The sequence below is a fragment of the Danaus plexippus genome, assembly GCF_018135715.1.
Source record: "Danaus plexippus chromosome 18 unlocalized genomic scaffold, MEX_DaPlex mxdp_35, whole genome shotgun sequence".
Taxonomy (NCBI): Eukaryota; Metazoa; Arthropoda; class Insecta; order Lepidoptera; family Nymphalidae; genus Danaus; species Danaus plexippus.
This window is the reverse complement of record NW_026869854.1, coordinates 825,334-845,047: the sequence shown is the minus strand read 5'-3', so window position 1 is coordinate 845,047 and position 19,714 is coordinate 825,334. Positions and strand designations below refer to the sequence as shown.

The 19,714-nt window shown below is 31.8% G+C and overlaps 2 protein-coding genes across 2 annotated transcripts in view; both read right to left on the bottom strand.

Annotated features, from left to right (window-relative positions):
- LOC116772972 (uncharacterized) overlaps positions 1-15,964 on the bottom strand; it is a 45,089-nt gene extending 29,125 nt beyond the window's left edge. The window contains exons 1-2 of the mRNA XM_032665311.2: positions 15,826-15,964; positions 15,056-15,119 (exon numbers count right to left, since the gene is read on the bottom strand). Coding sequence (XP_032521202.1) covers positions 15,056-15,092 — 37 coding nt within the window. The 5' untranslated portion in view covers positions 15,093-15,119; positions 15,826-15,964. The remainder of the gene's footprint in view (positions 1-15,055; positions 15,120-15,825) is intronic.
- A 2,332-nt stretch (positions 15,965-18,296) lies between these two features.
- Positions 18,297-19,133, bottom strand: LOC116773134 (uncharacterized). The gene has a single exon (XM_032665530.2). The coding sequence runs from the start codon at positions 19,002-19,004 to the stop codon at positions 18,375-18,377; it is 630 nt and encodes a 209-aa protein (XP_032521421.2). The 5' UTR covers positions 19,005-19,133; the 3' UTR covers positions 18,297-18,374.
- Positions 19,134-19,714: the final 581 nt, after the last annotated feature.

Here is a 19,714-nt window from a genome sequence, read left to right as displayed (position 1 = left end):
AATCTTATTATGTGTCAAATTTTCGTTTCTCGATTGCTAACTACACCTTAGTATTTTCATTTATTTTATTAAGAAAGATAAATTATCTTAACAACAGACTTCTGATAAGCTCTCTACTCTATTCGCCAATCTTAATATCAGGGGAAGCTGCTTGAGGCTTCTCATTTTCATAGATGAAATCAGATAGAAACCTTTTATTCCAGCAAAGCCTGGTTTATAAATGATTAAAGGATTTCTACCTTTGGAAGAAAATATTGTTCATAATCATTAGTTTACATACAAAATTACGTTATAATTTCAATATATACCTACTTCTATCTATATGTACATATATATACTGAAAAAAATATTAAATATAATCTCAATATGCAAGAAATATCATGCACAAGTTAAGGTACACCCATAGTTTACAATAATTAAAACTGCTACGTTATTTTTCAAAATAAATTTTTCGAAGTGACTCATAGCAAAGTCAAAGCGTAAAGATAATTGAATAAAAATATTCATTTCATTAAACCGATTTTATGTATAAAGACGATGTTAAGATAAATGAACAAGAGTCCGTCTCTTTCTATCAATTGTCTGTAGAAGATGACAGATACACCAGCTATACATCTTAGATTGGCACTCGCGTCTAAGAGACTTTCGATAAACGCGCCTCACTTATATGACCATTCAATCTGAATAAATTTTCTTCAAAGGCTTTATTGTAATCTTTTTTTTTTTTCATATATTAATTCATACGTAATTAGTAAATATAAAATTACTCTCAACATTTCTGTTTATTTAATTTATAACTGTGTTTGTTTAATATAACTATGTTTGTTTTAACAAAATATTATAACCAAAATTTCAATGTATTAAGTAGGGTGTAAGCAAAATAAACACTACAATATTTATTTCTCTCGCCTTTGACGGCGTGTGAGAACATTGTTATCTATTTGATTAATTTATGAAAGAAGCAGTTCAATTTAAATTAATGAATACACTAGAAGGATTAATATGGATAATAATATATGTAGTATGTTTTCGTTTTACACCCTTATCCCTTGTCAATTAGCCGCTGGTTATGAAATGTAAATATCACAAAGCTTAAAAGCTCTACAAGCCACAAAACATTTAGGAATCAAGTAAAAGTAAGACCTCATATTTTTACGAATTCTAAAATCGTCATCATCCATATCTACTAAGTCAAGTGGTTTATAATATTCTGGTTTATTTTATACTAGTTTTGGCTGTGACTTCGTACGCGTTAACGTTAATTAGAAAAGTATAGCTGACCCGGCGAACTTCCTCCTCGGAGGCAGCAAATAAGGAGATTTTGGATTATATTAAGTTCAATTTTATTCTTTTATCAATGCCATCCAGCCATCCTATGTGAGTATGTACGTCTTCTGTTTCCACCTTATCTCCACACCAATTTTATGCCAATTCGGTACAGCCGTTTTTAAGGTATAAATGCTTTAACCAATACGATTTTCTTTTATATATGTAGCATCGTTTTGTACACATAACACACGCATGTACCTAGCATATAGTATACGTTTTTAATATCGTATCTCTTTCATCCCCTGTATTGGTTCCTTGTAAACGACTTAAAAAAGTGAATGTAGAAAGAAATGTACAAGAAATTTCAAATAAGTTTGCGATTAAAAATAAAAAGCGAGAGAGTCTTTGTCTTTAATCCCTTTGAACTCACATTCCACAACGTGAGCGAAATGAGAAAAATATATCTGTGGATTGCTTGACTTAATCTCTGTTAATTAAGGAGAACTTAATTATTTTTTTTCATACCAGGATCTCATTTCGTGTTCACGTTTTGTATAGTTCATGTATGTAAACGTGTTTTTGGCATATATTTCGTATTTCTGTTTTAAAACAAAAATAATAAATTCATTTAATACACCTACGTACTCTTAAAATCTAGATTTTTTATTTGTTTATTTAAATTTGCAATTTCTAGTCAAAGTATTAAATTAGTTATTAGTGCCTGTACGTTTATTTTCATTATCATTATTTTTTTAACTAAAAATAATAAAACTAATGAATATTTAAAATGCAATCACATACATACTGTTTATTGGAAACTAACACTTACAGAGAGGTATCTCAATGGGAAATCACACTGCCCGTCCTTCTTAGCAACTGTTGACAAATCTTTGTTTCAGAGGGCGTAATTCCTTTGAGATGCTAAAAATCTAGAAGCTGATTAAATCATGTAAAGCGTGGCCTTAGTATCAACAACCTTCTCGTACCTAGATAGCATCACAAGAACCATTTAAAACTACCCACATTTGATCGAACACCTGCCATACTAGCAAACGTGAAGTGAAATTCTGATAGAATAATAAAAAAAATAACGAAAGTTTTCATCAAAATAATATATAAACGACATAAACAAGTAAGCCCATAGTTGAGGCTGATTAAGAGTAATATTCCTTTACAATTATCTGGCGTATACAAACATGATTGTGACCGTGGCTTTTCATACATTGGGCTGTGGGCAAGCGATCGGAAAATCGATACAGACATTAAATATCTCTCCCAAAAGAAGTTGTTAATAGTTGTCTAACCTTTGATATCATGAAGTTGAAAATATTATTAAAACCATTTGAATAATTTAAAATAAATTTCTTGAAATTAAATTAAGAATTATATACTTAAATACCGGTTATAATTAATGAATCTATAATGTGAGCAGAATTTGACGTATCGCACATAAATATGAATAAGTTCGAAGCTTCAGTAATACCATAACAATTTATATAATCCATACTAATATTATAAATGAGAAAGTAACTCTGTCTGTCTGTCTGTTACTCAATCACGCCTAAACTACTGAAACAATATGCACGAAATTTTGTATGGAGATATTTTGATACCCGAGAAAGGACATAGGCTTCTTTTTACCCCGAGAAAATGACGCATTCCCATGGGAAAATTCAGATGGACCGATCGCTTTTACGGCTAAACTACTGAACAGATTTAAATGAAATTTGGTAAGGAGATAGTTTGAGACTTAAAAAAGGACATGTGTTACTTTTGACCACGGAAAAACAACGCAATCCCATGGGGAACATTACTTTTCTGGCCAAGGAAGGAAAAACAAAAACATCGTATATAAAAATGTATTCCAGTAACCTATCTTCTTCTTAAAATGTGTTAACCTAACCTATGACAATCACACTTAGTATGCCTCATCCCATCTCGGCACAATTCAATCATACGTACAAAAAAGTACACTTCAGGTTTTTTCATACTACTATACAAAAAAACAATCTAATGCGGATGAAGTAGCGGGCAAAAACTAGTAGTTTATATAGTTTATATTTAAACATAACTAAATATAATTTAAATATAACTTACATATAATTATGATTTTAATGTTTATCTTTGGAATAATATAGATAAAAAATGTAATTAGATTAATTAAAATATATATTTTGACATTGCCATTGACATCTTTGAAAAATGTCTGACCTTAAACTGACTCACTAAATTGATTAACAGAGTTTTCATTAGGGGAAAACATTTTCTTTACATTTTATTTCTTGAAATACAAAAAGGTATTGTGAAAACGAATCCTGTCAATGACTAAACTCTTACGTACCAATTGTTGGGCAAAAAAATAAATAAAATGGAAGAAAAAATGTAACTGAAACTCGTTGAGTTGTAAATTTCTTTAGTAGATTAAATAAAAACATAATTTCCATGGAGTCTAAACAAATTTTGGACTAAATAATATTAATACTACACAATAATAATAAACAATAGATACATCTTCAACTTCAGTGCCAAAATTAGTATAAATCAGGGCAGTCGTTTGCGCGTGATTGAACTAAAAACGTACATTAAAACATTTTTTTTTTATTTGTAGCCAGTAATTCTTAGATTTTTGGAGGTGGTAGAGTCTGGCTGTGGTCAAGTTACTACAGCTCGAACATGGGCCGGCTCTACCGGGGAAGTACCACCCTCTCAAGATCGGAATGAAGTAGTCTTTAGTAGCTGCGTTTCGTCCGATGAGGGGGAGAGCCGGTTGCCCTTTCCCTATTCCTACCCTTTCCTTCCATTTCCTTATTCCCACCCCTCCCTTTTCCTCAACAACCAAGGTTAGCAACGCATCCGCAATATGTCTATTGCGGATTTCCATGGGCGACAGTCACTACTGCCCATCAAGTAGGCCGTCTGCTCGTTTGCCACCTTTCACATTAAAAAAAAAACAGATAATCTAAAAAAGTCTATCATTGTTTGCAAAATATTTATTTTAAAAACGAAGAACTTTTTCATCCATCTGTAATACGTATTACCTAATAAAGTTCCTTTTATACCAAAATGAATACCCTTATATATTATTCAAATCACTTCGGTTTCAAGATAATGATGTTGCTTTTAAAGTTAACGTCCGTAATTCAGGAAAATAAAATGCTTGTGAGTTTTTATAAGGTAATCATCTAAAGTAGGTGAACTGGGATCGGGGCACCTCCTTAGTGCCGCCCAAATATTTGCAGGGACAGGGGTTAGAGGCCGGGGGAAGGGAGCAGCGCGGCCATTCATAAAACTAAGCCGGAGTCCCGATCGATAATGCGTCTCACGAAATTCCCATTCGACTTCAATTACATTTCTTCCAGACAACGTCCATTGCGTCTTTCTTATTACCTATCTTATGTGAACGTTTCCTTGTCAGCAATGTATTTTGAGCATGGCTGATCCTGTGCAAATATTTCCCTAAGAACGGTTTGTCTTGACGTCAGCTTAATGGAAAGCTGCAAATGTCAGCGAAATCCAAATATGAGATTCAGGACATGTTAGCTGATATTCGATAGGTAATTAAATAATAACACAATACTTGTATTAAGTTTACTTGAGAGAAATGTTTTAATCATTGTCGACTTTTTATGGACTGAAATTAACCTATTAATTATATGGATGTTCACTTCTTAGTGACGGGATTTCTTATTATTTTTATTACATAGGCGATTACTTTTATTACATAGGCATGTGCCTAAATAGTATAAATGTTATCGAGGACATTTTTTCATAGTTTTACCTGTTTTTGGAAGTGGTGGCAATGTGGCTTTCTTCCGGGAGATTAATAAATTAATTGTGTGTTTAACAACCAGGAATAGGAGTTAGATAATAGACGCTAACGCGGCCATTACTTCACACAAAGTTGTGAACAACGATTTGTTTTGTAATAAGTTGCGATCATTATTAATTCTGTTGTTATATAATTTATTTATAACTTTTTTAAAAGGTGTAGGTCGCCGTTAAAAAAAGTTATAATCCGGAAAAAATTATATCTTTATAATCTGGAGTCCAAACAGTACTCGTTTGAGGTATTCGTATTTCGCAACTTCTGTTTCGGATAGATAACCCGACCACGGTGTCTGGTTAAAATAAACAAGTGTAAGTTTTAGGTGGCGATAAAATCAACAAAGGTGACAGGGACACGATGTTAATCTATAGTGTAAATTTCTAAATAAAATATTAGCAGTGTTATGATACTTTTTTACTATTAATACATGCTTCTATCCACACGATAATTTTATCAACATATATTCATTATACTGTATTTAAATATCAAAATGGAGGGAAATTAAAACGTATTTTAATATAATAGCAACTTGGTATTCCTGTTGACAAGTAAAGCGCTATTGTAATAGTTTTTTTTTAAATATTACAATAACTTTTTGGTATTGATTTTTTTTAATATTTGGTTTTGTAAAGCCGTTGCTATGACAATGTTATACAATGTTATAAATACTTCCCGACACATGACCGACCTCGAATCTGTGTCCTACCATGTGTAATACGATGCAAATTTCTCTTTGTCCACTTGTTTGCATAAATCTCAAAAAGGCCGGCTTTTTTTCTTATATTCAGTCCCATGGAAGGGTCTCTTAATTTGCATGTCAATGAAATTTTATCATTTGATGTAATGAGTTCAAATAAAGCAGCCTTCACGCTGTGTCCGATAGATTGTAAAAAATAAAACATATATTATTTGTTCTTAGCTGAGCTATATTAAACAAACCGAGAGGTGTGGGTTTAAAATTCACTCAACCTAAATTTCTAACCGGAGTTTAGTCACGTTTACTTTCTTGACCTTGGATAGAGAACTTTCTGGCCCAAGAGATATAGTATGAAGTGCTCTCAGCAAGAGTGTACCTGAACGGTTCCATCTCGCGGAACAGGCTGAATAGAAGCTGGTTGACGCGCGAGGTGTTCGTCATCTCGGAATACTTCATAATAACCCGCCCACCTCTCGCAAAAGTGTTTTGACAGCGTGACTTTTACAAATAATTTTATTAAATAAAGTAAGTTCCAACATAAGTTTTAAGGCAAAAAAATATTGTCGTTTTTATTCAAATTTTATAAATACATTTGAAGGATATACATACATATAAGAAGGAAAGGCATTTTATTTAATATATATACGTATGTTTCAACTTGAGTCAGACATAAATAGAAGTCATTGTAATTATGATTTGAGGTTAGGTCGATAAGGAGAAGGTTTTATAACTTGTGGTCCGGTGATTTATAGAGAATTATATTGAGCTGTTTTACGTTATGGCGTTACCGGAACCTTGATAATGTTAAACAAGCTGGACTCACATCAACATTCTCCTATTTTATAAACAAGAGCTTAATTTACTATGATAAAAAATATTATATATTGATAAAACTGTCACTTCTTTAATAATATTTTTTAAATTCAATATCTATAGGTTATTACTATCATTGCTTATTTAAATGAACGTAGTTCCTAGCACGAATGAAGTTTCATTAAGCCAAACCGCATAATACCGTTACGAATGTACCCAAATAAATGTAAATCCTCAAGCGGCTTTAAAATATCTGGAATGACGTCATCTAGACCATCCCACCTATTATAGGCTTAGGATTTCATTTGAAAACACCCACGCTCACCTTCAATAACACATTTTTAAATATTAAGTAGTATTGAGAATGGAATTGATATTAATATAAAACTAAATGCACTTTTATAGTCTTTATAACTACATGAAGGTTACAGACTAAAAGTTAAACATTCTCGCTCGAGAAGTTGTAAGGATCGGCCGTCTTCGACATAAAGGATTCGTCAAACCGTCTACGAAGTTACCTCCAATTCTCGACTGGCTGATGATAACCAAAAATAAGGCATTGGTGACGTTAGTGATGCTGCCGTCATAATGTTTAAAAAAGACAAGGGTTATACTAAATCCAACATATATAAATGAGGCTGAAATACTGGTTACTAAGCTCGCTGTTATCAATCAAATAACCAGAGTACCTATGGCAGGCCATGCCCTCGATTAACAACCCAAAAAAGAGTAGCGAAATACGTATTTTCTTATATTTCAACGAAAAGGATCATAACACAGTCAAATGTAGACCTGTGATTCAACAAGGATGTTATGCGGAAGATTAAGAAAATATATGAAAGGCTGTACAAAATAATACGAATAGGAAATGAAGGCTTAATCTTTCCAGTTAGACTGTTTTCCGTCAATTTCTTAGGTGAATTTCGGGATACCGTTTTAATTTCGTAATGAGTAAGCACACTATTTGTTTAATATCAAACACAAAATGTCTGTAAAAACATGTTCAATTCAATAGAAGTCAGAATAATTGAGATGAATAAACGCGCAATATTTATAGATGAGTGGTTCTTAACACTGCATTATGTTAACTAACGGCTTTGAAGAAATATTTACAACAATAAAGTGAAGACGGGATCCAAATATAATAGAAAAAATAAGAAATATATAAATTTATCTTTCTTGGTAATAATAAAAAGCAATAATATTAAATAATACAATTGATATAAGCCAATACAATTAAACAGAATAACGTTTTCTAGAGTTTTTCTTTTCCATCTTAATAGCATTCAATGAAGAGTCACACATAATTTTGAAAAATGTCACAAAAATATTATATATCTAGAAAGATAGTTCCGCTTGTAAAAAAAACATTGTCTATTAAAAAGGCTGATTTGTCACTCTGACGTTTCCTAGTATATCAAACCATACATAAAAATAGCTAGTTATTTTAAAGGACGCCGCGTTCACAGAATTGAAGATCTACAGTTTGCAATAAGACGAAGATTTAAGCTCAAAAGTTAGAAAGAAAACATACCAAGACATGAAATAAATACAAAAGCGTAAGTACACGAGTATGTATTCGTCGAAATTGTCCTGAGTTTTATTACCTGAAATGTTCATGTACCATCATTTGCTTTTTGGGCTGTGAGATATGAAAATTTGATCTATAGGGTTTTCCATTAAGGGCACTTGATCTTTGAAATGCAAAAAAAAATACATGTAGGAAAGATATTTGCGAAATTTTTTTTTATTTGGAAGGTCTATCGACCCCATTAAGTATGGAATATGACATCATTCAAATGACCGCCACGGCTTCGGTTGGTGGCGCGCACACGAAAGGTCCAATTTTCGATGACTCTGGCGCACAAATCGGGCTGTATTTGATCGATGGCGTGGCGTATGTTAACTTTGAGGGCATCGGTGGTTTGCGGCTTGTTGGCATAGACCTGCGACTTAAGAAAACCCCACAAGAAAAAGTCCAGCGGGGTCAAATCGCACGATCTCGGTGGCCAGTTCACGTCGCCTCCGCGCGAGATGACCATGTCCAGAAATTGCTCGTGCAGAACTTCCATCGTAGCGTGTGCTGTGTGGCACGTAGCGCCGTCCTGTTGAAACCACATGTTGTCCAGATCCATATTCTCGATTTCAGGCCAAAAGAAGTTGGATATCATCGACCGGTATCGCTCACCATTGACGGTGACGGCCACACCATTATCGTTTTCGAAAAAATACGGACCAATCACGCCTCCGGCCCAAAATCCGCACCAAACAGTCACTTTCTGCGGGTGCATTGCCACTTGGTGAACCTCGTGTGGATTGGTCTCGTCCCAAATACGGCAATTTTGCTTGTTGACATAGCCATTCATCCAAAATGCGCCTCGTCGCTGAAGATGATTTTTTTGCCAAAATCGGCGTCAACTTCCAACTGCTCTAATGCCCAGTCAGCGAACACACGGCGCTGTCTATGGTCATTAACCTTGAGCTCTTGGGTCAGCTGGATCTTGTACGGGTGCAGGCTCAAGTCACAACGCAAAATTCGCCAAGTTGTCGTCTGCGAAAGGCCGAGTTCCTGTGCGCGACGCGGAATTGACTGCCGCGGGTTTTCGAGGACACTGTCGCGCACAGCGGCGATATTCTCGGCAGATCTCGCGTTACGTTGACGCACGGGAACCGGCTGATTGTTAACTGACCCGGTTGACTCGAATTTGTCCACCAATCGACGGATAGTCGACTCGGCAGGACGATCATCGCGACCGTAAAACGGGCGAAGTGCGCGGAACGTTGCTCGAACTGAAGACCCATTTTCATAAAACAATTTTATGATTTGCACGTGCTGCTCGACACTGTAACCTGCCATGGTGGTTTGGGAGGACGGAATGAATATAACACACTGCATTTGACAGCTGTCACTCAAACAACATGGCCGCAATCAGCTGTCAAAGTTCAAGCGTCCCTATTGGAAAACCCCTTGACCTTCTTGAGTTGATCTCATTTATTCGAGGGTCTCAAGGCGCTTGATTAGCTCAGTATGCTGACAAAAGTGTAATGAATTAATAAATGACAATGCTCTATTAAAAATTACATAAATTTCCCTGTAGCAGACATCAGATAAATTAAATTACAACGCTAAACCGAGAGCTGCCGCGGAATTGATGAAGTTAAAATTCAAATGTACTTGATAATAGGAGAAATTTAAAAGGAACCTTTAAATCTCTATAGATTTGCAATCAATGAATATGCTCCGTAACTTATATTTCACATTTACTTTTTACTCTAAATTACAAAATTGTATTAAACATATTTTAAAAAGCCTCTAGGCGTTAATTGTCATTTAAAGATCACACTGCCACGTGTGAGGCACTTAATCGAATAATCATACGCTTCAAATACCACACATCATTATTTAAAAAGCCGATACTCTTTCTTTGGTGGATCGATAGTCAGCCAACAAAATTAAAAACCGACGTGTTGAAGCCGGCTTTTGGAAGAAAATATCTACAATTAATCGGCAAATTCGTCACAAATGCACGCACGCACATACGCGCGCAAGAATGTAATCACACACATACCTAGTTAAAAGACAGGGCTGCAATAATATTTAGTTATTCATAACAATAAGAATATATTATTAGCACGATATTATAATAATATTATCCGTCATGTTCGTCTGGTCTTAATATATTTGGCGATATATAATCTTTTCCCTCGTAATCCTTAAAAGTCCTATCAGGATGAATCCAGGTTATTCTGAGATCTAACGACGGACAGTAAAAAAAAGGGAGTACCAAAACGAATAACTGATGGTTTGCACATTTCGTCCAATGGCTATCATCCAGCATGTGTATATAAAGTTTATAAAAAACTATGTTAACGTTCTGATGAGGTTTTTACAGGGGCGATGGATAATTTTATTGAAATTTTTCAAACTAAGTAAACTATTGTAAATTTATCCTCTATTCCATTACTTAGAAAGCTTTCCTCATTAATGTACATTTTGAATTATTTTGAAAGGAAGAGGAATATAACTGAAAATTATATAAAACACAAATATACAATAGGATTACCTATCACGAGATGTTAAGCTGAGAACGCAACTTTGAACGCAAACAGCTATTTCTATTTTACTAACTGAGGACATGGCTACCTTCCGGAATTTGTTTCCAGACACTAGGCTGCGGTAACTTTGGCGAGTAGAATATATCAAAAACCCACAAGCAGACGTCTGTATAATACGACAAATTCAGTGAGCATATCACGAGAGGTATAAATTAAAAAATATATCAATTTTGACTTCGGTAGAAATGGAAGGTTTCTATTTGAAAAATCTTATCATTGCACCCCTTTTTTATTAATTTTTCATCAGTATTGAATCCATCGCAGACAGTAATTTCATAACGTATTAATGAAGGTTTTAATTAAATATAATTGAGAGTTGGAAGTTGTATTGAATATGACACATATATATATATATATTAATTATTGTCCATTATCTGGTTGATATTTTTTCGTTCAAGTTCCAACCTCATTACGTCGCTCCTGACAGGTAATGAAGAGATGTTAATTGGTATATCAGAGAAATATCTTAAGTGAATTTAAATATTCTTCATTTTCCATTTTCTTTTATATAGAAAATTTTTGATAAGGGAAGCTTTTTGATAATCTCTTAGTCCGGTTTCAATTAGTAGATACTGTCATGGTGAAAAAATAATCTTTACTAAAGGATGAAAAAAAATAAAATAATCACATTTATAGTAAATTTATTTTCACATAGATAATAACACTATAAAAATATTGTTATAAGGATGCAGATAATGAAGTGTAAGAAATTACCGATAAAAAATTTATGCGAAAGGTAAATTATCTTATAAAGTATAATATGACAAAAAATATATATTTTTTGTAAAAATATTGAAATATATATTTTTTTGTAACTTATAAATAAGTCGTATACTTGAAATTTGGAATCAATGTATTTATTTAATTAATATGTTAGTTGTATAAACTTAATTATATTAAAATTTTATGAACGTGTACCAGGTTGAAGCGGTCTTTGTTGGAAGGTTTTTTGAAAGTAACGAAGACGCGAAGATCTTTTTTATGTTATAATCTTCAAGAGCCTTTGCGTTTCCTATATCCATACTTTCATATTTAATGCTGTACATAAAGAGACAGCCTTTGAGATATATTATAATAAAAAAAAGTTTAAATTCTTTGCTATAATTAAAGTGTAAGTGGTGTACATTATTGTCTTTTTTGGTAGCTTCTTTGAAATTTTTGACTTGTTTAAGTTTGAAGTATGAAAGTATATTATTATACATATTATGTTTGCGTCAGACGACAGTCTTAAACATGTATGTTTAAGACAATACATTTTATAGAAGCAGTTTGTAATCTGCTACTATAAAATGAATAAATAACTTTGTTTTGCAAAGTAAAAAATTGTTTTTTTATTTTTTATTTTATGACTATATTTAAATAGTGCTCATTACAGAGAATATCTCCTGCTGACACTAGCTTTATATTTTCACTCCTTAAGGACTACATTTTAATATTCTTTCGGAGAATGTAAACTTTATTTTAAAAAACTGTTCGTTTTCATTCAATTGTCTAGATTTTAATAAATTTCAATGTCAGTTACAGACGTTTCTGTTTTTGTTCGACTCAAAGTATATTTTTTAACAGTATTTTTTACTTCAGTTATCTTCGTAGCACTTCCTGGGGTTGATTTGCAAAAAACCGCTGTACAAAATATCAGGTCTTCTCACAGAGAATAATGTTACTTAATTTTACAAAAAAAAATAAATAAAATAATTAATAAAAAAATAATGACCTTAACTAGTGTTTCATTAAAATATATTTATCTGTTTCTTAATATTATATGAATGTATATAATCTTACATATTATACATACAATGGCTATTGATCTTCGTAATGCAGGTAGGTATACCTTAGAATATCAAAAGTGTATATTTTGTTTGATCTTAATAACCGAAGCCCACTCGAATATATATAATAAGTACATATTATACTATTTTTCAAAAATAATTTGTTATAATGAATAAAACACCGTAACGAGCAACATTCGAACCGACAACAAATTGAGCTATCGCGTAAAATTATATGTCTGCATTGTCTGTTAAAATTTTAGTTCAATTATAAAATTAATATGGATTTATGCCTAGAACATAATTACAAGAATTTCTGTTACTTTTCTGTTTAAGAGTGAAATAATGTCACTGGCAGCTTCTTTTTTATTCTCAGTTTAAACACGTTTCCTAGAAGGTTCCCTGACATCTCTGTTAGCCAATAAAATACATAATAAATTTAGTCTATGTTAGGACGTTGTAGTAAAAATATATATTTTTTTCTGCACTTTGCAATACAGGATTTCAACAAATAAAGCGTTGAGAGCGCTATATGCACTTCCGCAGATTTGTTTTTTGAGATTCAAAGAGCTTTTTACACGCTGTTAAGCACAGGATGGGCTAGCGGCTGTCAAATTTACGACCCCTGACGGCTTCTATTTGTACGAGGGCGGTTTGCAAAGCGCTTTCTCAATCAATTTGGACAAATTTTACCGCACGGCATCAGTGCATTTGGTTTTCAATAATATCACTTGTGGTTTGAAATCATTTTTATGTTGTTTGTTAGCCCAGAAGTATAAAAAAACATAGTTTTAGCATCAAATAAGAGTTCTGCTATGGTTTCGTAACCATAAGTTTTGATTACGAAAAATATTGAATACTAAAGGTTTAAATACTACAGCGAATCTTAATAAACTTATTTTTGTCATATATAAAAAGGTATCCCAATAGTTAAAACATTTTTACATATTTTGACATTATCACAAATTTCATTTGAGAACTTATACTTCCTTAAAGATTCGAAATATTTAAATTCATTCATTGGCCAACTGGACGGTACTTCAAATCATTTATTTCGTGATAATTGATGATTACCTTTATTCAATGGCTGCTGTATGACTCGTAGTCGAACTCGCAAAACCGCAAACGAGATTCTTTTTATCATATCAACTGTGTCATACAAAAATTGCCATATACTTCAACTTTGGTAAACTAAGGTAACTCTTAACAAGTACAGCCTTCGTTATTCGTATGTAACTTTTTTGTGTCAAACCGAGACGTAGGCACGTATCAGAATAACTATTCAATTTTTTTTACTTACATTATTAAGTCAGATTTACAGAGACGGAATTATTTACATCTTCACTTTTATTTTGAGAAACCTTAAACATGTTTAGGACATTGTGATAACCATATCTTGCTGTTTTAATATTGATCCAGTCAACTTAATAAATACATATGTAAGTATTTCTATTTCAAGTTTCAGAGCAGTTATTATTAAAGGTTAATAAGTAACACATTCGTTTATAAAAGATGTACAAAATGAAAATCGTTTCCAATTATTTTTCGAAGTAATTTCCTAATAACGATTCATAATGTAGCCGAGATTTCTGAGTAGTTTTCGAAACATCTAGAACATTCTTTGATCTTCAGATATCAAGTTATAAACCAAAACTAGTTTAATTGGTTTAATCATAACAGAAAGTTTACAATCTAATGAGAAACACATTTGATAACGAGATATCTAGACATAGATTCCAGACATAATTACTATTTAATTAATTGTCAACGTCCCCGCTGGGCGTACCCTGTGGGGGCCATCTAGCAGCTCCTCTTAGGCTCACTTCGATTTTCACACCGATTCAATTAAAAAATATCATGTGTGTAAGTTTAAAATGTGTTTCTCCGATGAATTAAATCAAACTACGCCCGATCTTAAGTGTTTTATTGAAGACTACATATTTTAATATTACCCACCTCTATCTGACTGCCAAAAGGATTACTTCGTATCGTATAAATTCTCATATTAGTTTTGAAGGTGTTTTAAATGTTGTTCAATTGTTTAAATTGTTCAATCGGGAAATAAATTGAAAAGTAATTTATTTATCTTTATATGAAGTTGAAATTTTTCATATCATTAGCAGAAATAGGTAAATAGAAAATATATATTAATCATTTGACAACAACTACGAGTATTTCAGGAAAATAGCTTTTTTTATTTCATTACTTTAGCGGGAAAAATTGGCTTTCATGCATTCCGATACGAGTAAAAACTCCAAGTTGAGAATAAAAAACTGTCGGACAAGTCAACTAAGTTTACTTACCTTTTAAAGTAATGCTTCCAGCGCTACAGATACTTGCTACTATAATAATAATATTTTTTATAGTAATCGTATTTTTTTTTACCGCCATTTTGATGGCAGTCGTCTCTTAAAAAATAAATAAAAAAAAAAACATTTTCGTACAAATTAAATCTAGATTAATATCAGAGTTTACCTCAATCGTATATATATAAATAAAAATAATATTTTAGGGTTGTTTTTTGTTCCGCACATATTATTATTCGCAAAAGACGTTCTAACTCACCGTGTTCGTCTTTGTAACGTCGGCATAAAGAAAACATTGTGTGTTAAGCTTGTCACAGGAATTCCTGAAACAAATAAATTCTATAGTAACATTTATAAATTAATATGTAATATGTTTGATTTTAATATATTAAAAATACTGTCTCGAGTTTGTAAAACATATATTTTTAAGCCTTTTTTAGTTTGAATATTTAAATCTTGTTCGAAAGGTGATAAGTGATATATATATATGTGTGTGTGTGTGTGTGTGTTAAAACAGATTGATTTGGATTTTTTATTTTATCGTGTATTTTGTTTTAGTTATCTGATAATCACGTACTATATAACGGCTTTAATTTTTATCGCATAAAATAGAAATTAAAGTTATTGTCGTTGAGAAGAAAATATCATACAAATGTTTGCTCATTGCCAATTACATACATTATAAAAAAAATTGTAAATTGAATGGTTGCATAAAATGATTTTAATTTTAAAATCAAAGATAACATATTTTTTATAAAATCAATTATCGTTTTAATTTTTTTTAATAACTTAATATAATTAATTTCAATTATATTTAACACTCAAAGTTAAAAACATATAATATTTCTATGAAAATATTTGATTACATGAAAATTTAATGTAGGTAAATCTCAAAATCAAAGAAAACTATTTTAAAATTTTGATTTCTCTACGTTTCTTCAAATATATATTAGTAATAATATTTATATTATCAGATATTAATGTAAGTACATTAGACGGTTAAAAGAACAAGTACAGGCTAAAACGAACCTGCGAGTCTATTGCCTCCGTCGATATACTGGACCCATCGTCAACACTATAATATAATAAGAATATATAATAAATAATAAATTGGCCACGACACTAGGAAAACGTTAATCACATGCGGGCCAACGGTGAGGGAAGACGAGCGTCCTACGCCGAGGTAGAGCAGCGACTGGCTTTCGTCGGTTTGCTGTTTGTTAGAGGTTATAATCGACGTCTCGTGAAGCTTTCAGGAATTTTAAAACATTTTGTATCCGAACATTCGTTATACTCAAATATCATTAAGTGCATCGCGGAATCGATGTGATTGTAAACAATCTGAGCGGGCTTTCAAGCGATAATGGCGACGCTAACGGGATTTATCCAAATAATTGGATTTCGTTTTACGATCGAGCTCTTTATTTATTAATATAGTTTTTTTAGCAGATAATAACAGGTTTTAAATATCATAATTAGAGATTGTTTTGTATGTATTCGATATGTTTAGGTCATAAAATACTTTTTTGATATGCTCATATAAAAAAAAAAGTCAATTTTTATTACTCTAAGCAGTGTAAGCACTTTTTCTACGATTGATAAGCTTATTATACGTTTCATATTTTAAATAATATAGAAAGTTTGTATTCAAAAAAGCAAGAGAAAAATTCGACTGATGCTGATGTTACGAATGTCCATCGGCGTAGTGCCGTTTACCCCGAGAAGCAGTGACAATTACTACTGACGAACACAAATAGTGGCTACATTTACGTTAATTTTTACAAGATTTCTATTAACACTATTAAAACGAAAATAATATTATCTATTATATAAATTTTGCCTTCCATAGAATTTTGTACAGTCGTAAAAAATTTAAAATAAATTTGTAAATTTATTTATTCGCAATTTTTTTCAACAAACTTCGTCGCTACGAATATATTGAAGTATCATTACATCTGACAGGCGTTCAAAAAAAAAAGGTTATAATTTGATGTAAATAGGTTCTATTTAGAATTACCCTTCCTACATCCTCAATGCATCTCATCAATATCAGCGTAGTGTTTCTGAGACATAGGAACAGAAATAATGGATTTTCTGTCTACGTAAAGCAGACTTGAGTGCTTTTATTTCAACATGAATATGGGTATAAAAGATATTATTAAATAATTATGGATTGACAGCAGCTGTGGAATTAGATTGGTTGACAAAAATGAGATAAGACGTACACTCTCATTTCAATATATGGTTCTTAGTTGTATTTTCTAAGGAATATCTTTGTTTAAAAGGTATTTATTTATCTTTGACTTATTGATAATATAATGATTAACATTAATGTTAAGCGTTAACCATCCGTGGAGAGCTGTGGAAGTCATACTAAATGGTCTCCATAAGTCATGGTATTTGAAAAAGAAACAGTGTAACTATGTCGCTCCATACTAACAGCTGTCTCTCTCGTTATACGTAATTTTATTTCTCTGATCTTCTCAAAAGATTGGACAGGTCTCCAAGCTCAAAAAGGGCCTAATATAATAGGTCATAAAAATAGCACACTGTCAAAAAAACTGCATACTTTAAAAATATTATTAAACTATCAGAATATATTTTTATATACTGTTACAAAATAGTAAAAGTAATTTGAAGAGAATGACATTACAAAAATGTTTGACAAATATTTATATATATATTGTCGTCAAAGGTCACACTTGTAGTGAAGTTATTGATATAAAACCTTTTTTATCTGTATTCAATAAAAAGACGGTCATAGTCATAATATGTCAGACAAATTTCATTGCAGGCTTCACGAACGTACTGATTTACCTTAAAAAGTCCTCTACACAATTTCAATAAGTATCCACCTACAAATATTTTTCACAACCCATATCAGGCTTATTGTATTTTTTTCAAATTAAGCAAGTTGCGAAACTTGCAGTAAACTATTTACAGTTAATATGTAAAGTAAAGTTTTATTGCAATGATTCCTTTACGACTACGTAATTATATAAAGATTCCTTGTCATAATATTCTCTTATTGTTATATAGGTTAGGGGCGTGTCCCAGTTGACCGGGCTGCGCTTTGACCGCATGACCCGGTCATGGCCCGGTTTTCGTGCACTGCACACTGCATGCCGTCTTCACAATTGATTCGACGTTCGGTATATCCAGTGATGGTATTGTTAGGGTTAATGACCTACAGATTTAATATAATCACTGAAAATTAGCTTATAAGTGCTATAATATATTATTAGTAGTACATGTGCGACAACTTTATTAAAGTAAGCAGTAAGTAGGTTTTAATGGCATCATATTTTTGTTCAAATAAAAGTTAAAATAAAAATATCTAATTTGTAATTTTCTTTCTGCCTCTAAACGCTCTAATTCTTTTTATTTTAAGTCGTTTTACTACATTTTCTTAAATTTTAAAATGTGAGTGGATTTTATATTTTTTTCATTCCGTATATCGGCCTCAAACCATATTATTGGGTCGATTAATTTGCCAAGCATTGTTTAAGTTTTCATAACATTTTATTATGTTTATCTTAAATATTTAAAAAAATACATAATTTACGAAAGCAATATAATTAACTAGACGTCGTAGTATTGTATGTGATTGGATCGTCTGTGGTATTCGCCGCGCAATTCGTTCGTTTCAATAAATCATTCTCAAATTCCTCGTATTCTGAACGTGAATGAATATGGTCTGACGCAGAGGCAATACACCCGACGCTTTTACCCAACAGCTTGGCTATCCGTTTCATATACAACATTTCTTTGGACATTTTACAAACAAGGTTTGTTTTACATTCCAATAACGTCTTCATCTTTTCTTCCTCCAGTTGAAGAACTATATTCTTTGTTTGTCTTTTCAACTCGCGCTGATTCGCAGTTTCTAATTGTTTTCCCAGTTCAAACATAACGGACGAGAAACATTTTTTTGTGACCTCCAAGGATCTCTTCGCCGAACTCAATTCCGTTTTCAATTTTTCTATTTCCTCGTGGAGGCCATCGATATTTTTTTCCTCGGAGGACGTATATTGTTTAGCGTTTTTATTTTTAATCTGTTTCACAATAACTTCTACTGCAGTTATATTATTCCTGAAGACTTCGTGTGCTTGATTTATATCCTGTTTCTTTGCTTCACCTGTAGGTGTTATTGATTCCATTGCAGACCTTTGGTTTAAGCAAGGTGACGTTTTAAAATCGTCAGACATCTTTGGATGCCCTATTTTCTTATAATATCAGATCTTACAGATCAAACACTTGTACTTTTATAAATATGGAACTAAAATAATATTAAAATACATTTTTGGTTTGACGTTTGTCATTACGTGTAGTGCCAATTTTTTTTTTTTTTTGTAAACGTCAATAGTTTTAAATAATTATCTTTAAAGTTTAGAGATACAATAAAATCCATAAGGAATGTTGGTTAATCGTTTAATATCAATCGGTTTTTCCAAATTTTTCTAATAGTATCAAGTATAATTGTAAGCGAATTTTTATAATTACAAAGTTATAAATATAATTGGACCACACACATTCATTTCCAATAAAAGTAATTAATAAAATACAATCGTATGAAACAAACAAAAGAGTAATAATGAATATAAAGTTTTATATCATAAACTACTTTAGATATAATAATAAAAAAAAAACTTTCATTCAAGAGAAAATTAAAAGTCCGTTCTGGCCGCTTTTCAATTATATATCTCTTGGTGAATTAAAATGAATTTTTTAAGAATAAAAAAGCTATAGTGTTCTTCCGGTCAAGTCAACCGAATGATTACTCCTGAATCTCCACTGCAGCCTTCATCTAGAAAGAGTTTTAACGGAACGAGGCTTTAATCTGAATTTGGATTGTTTTGTGTTAAATCTTTATTTCATTTAAACTACTCTCATACGTTTTATAATGTTTTTTATTCTG

Bases quoted from the DNA above. Each gene is read 5' to 3' on its own strand.
- LOC116773134 (XM_032665530.2), bottom strand. From the start codon at position 19,004: ATGTCTGACGATTTTAAAACGTCACCTTGCTTAAACCAAAGGTCTGCA.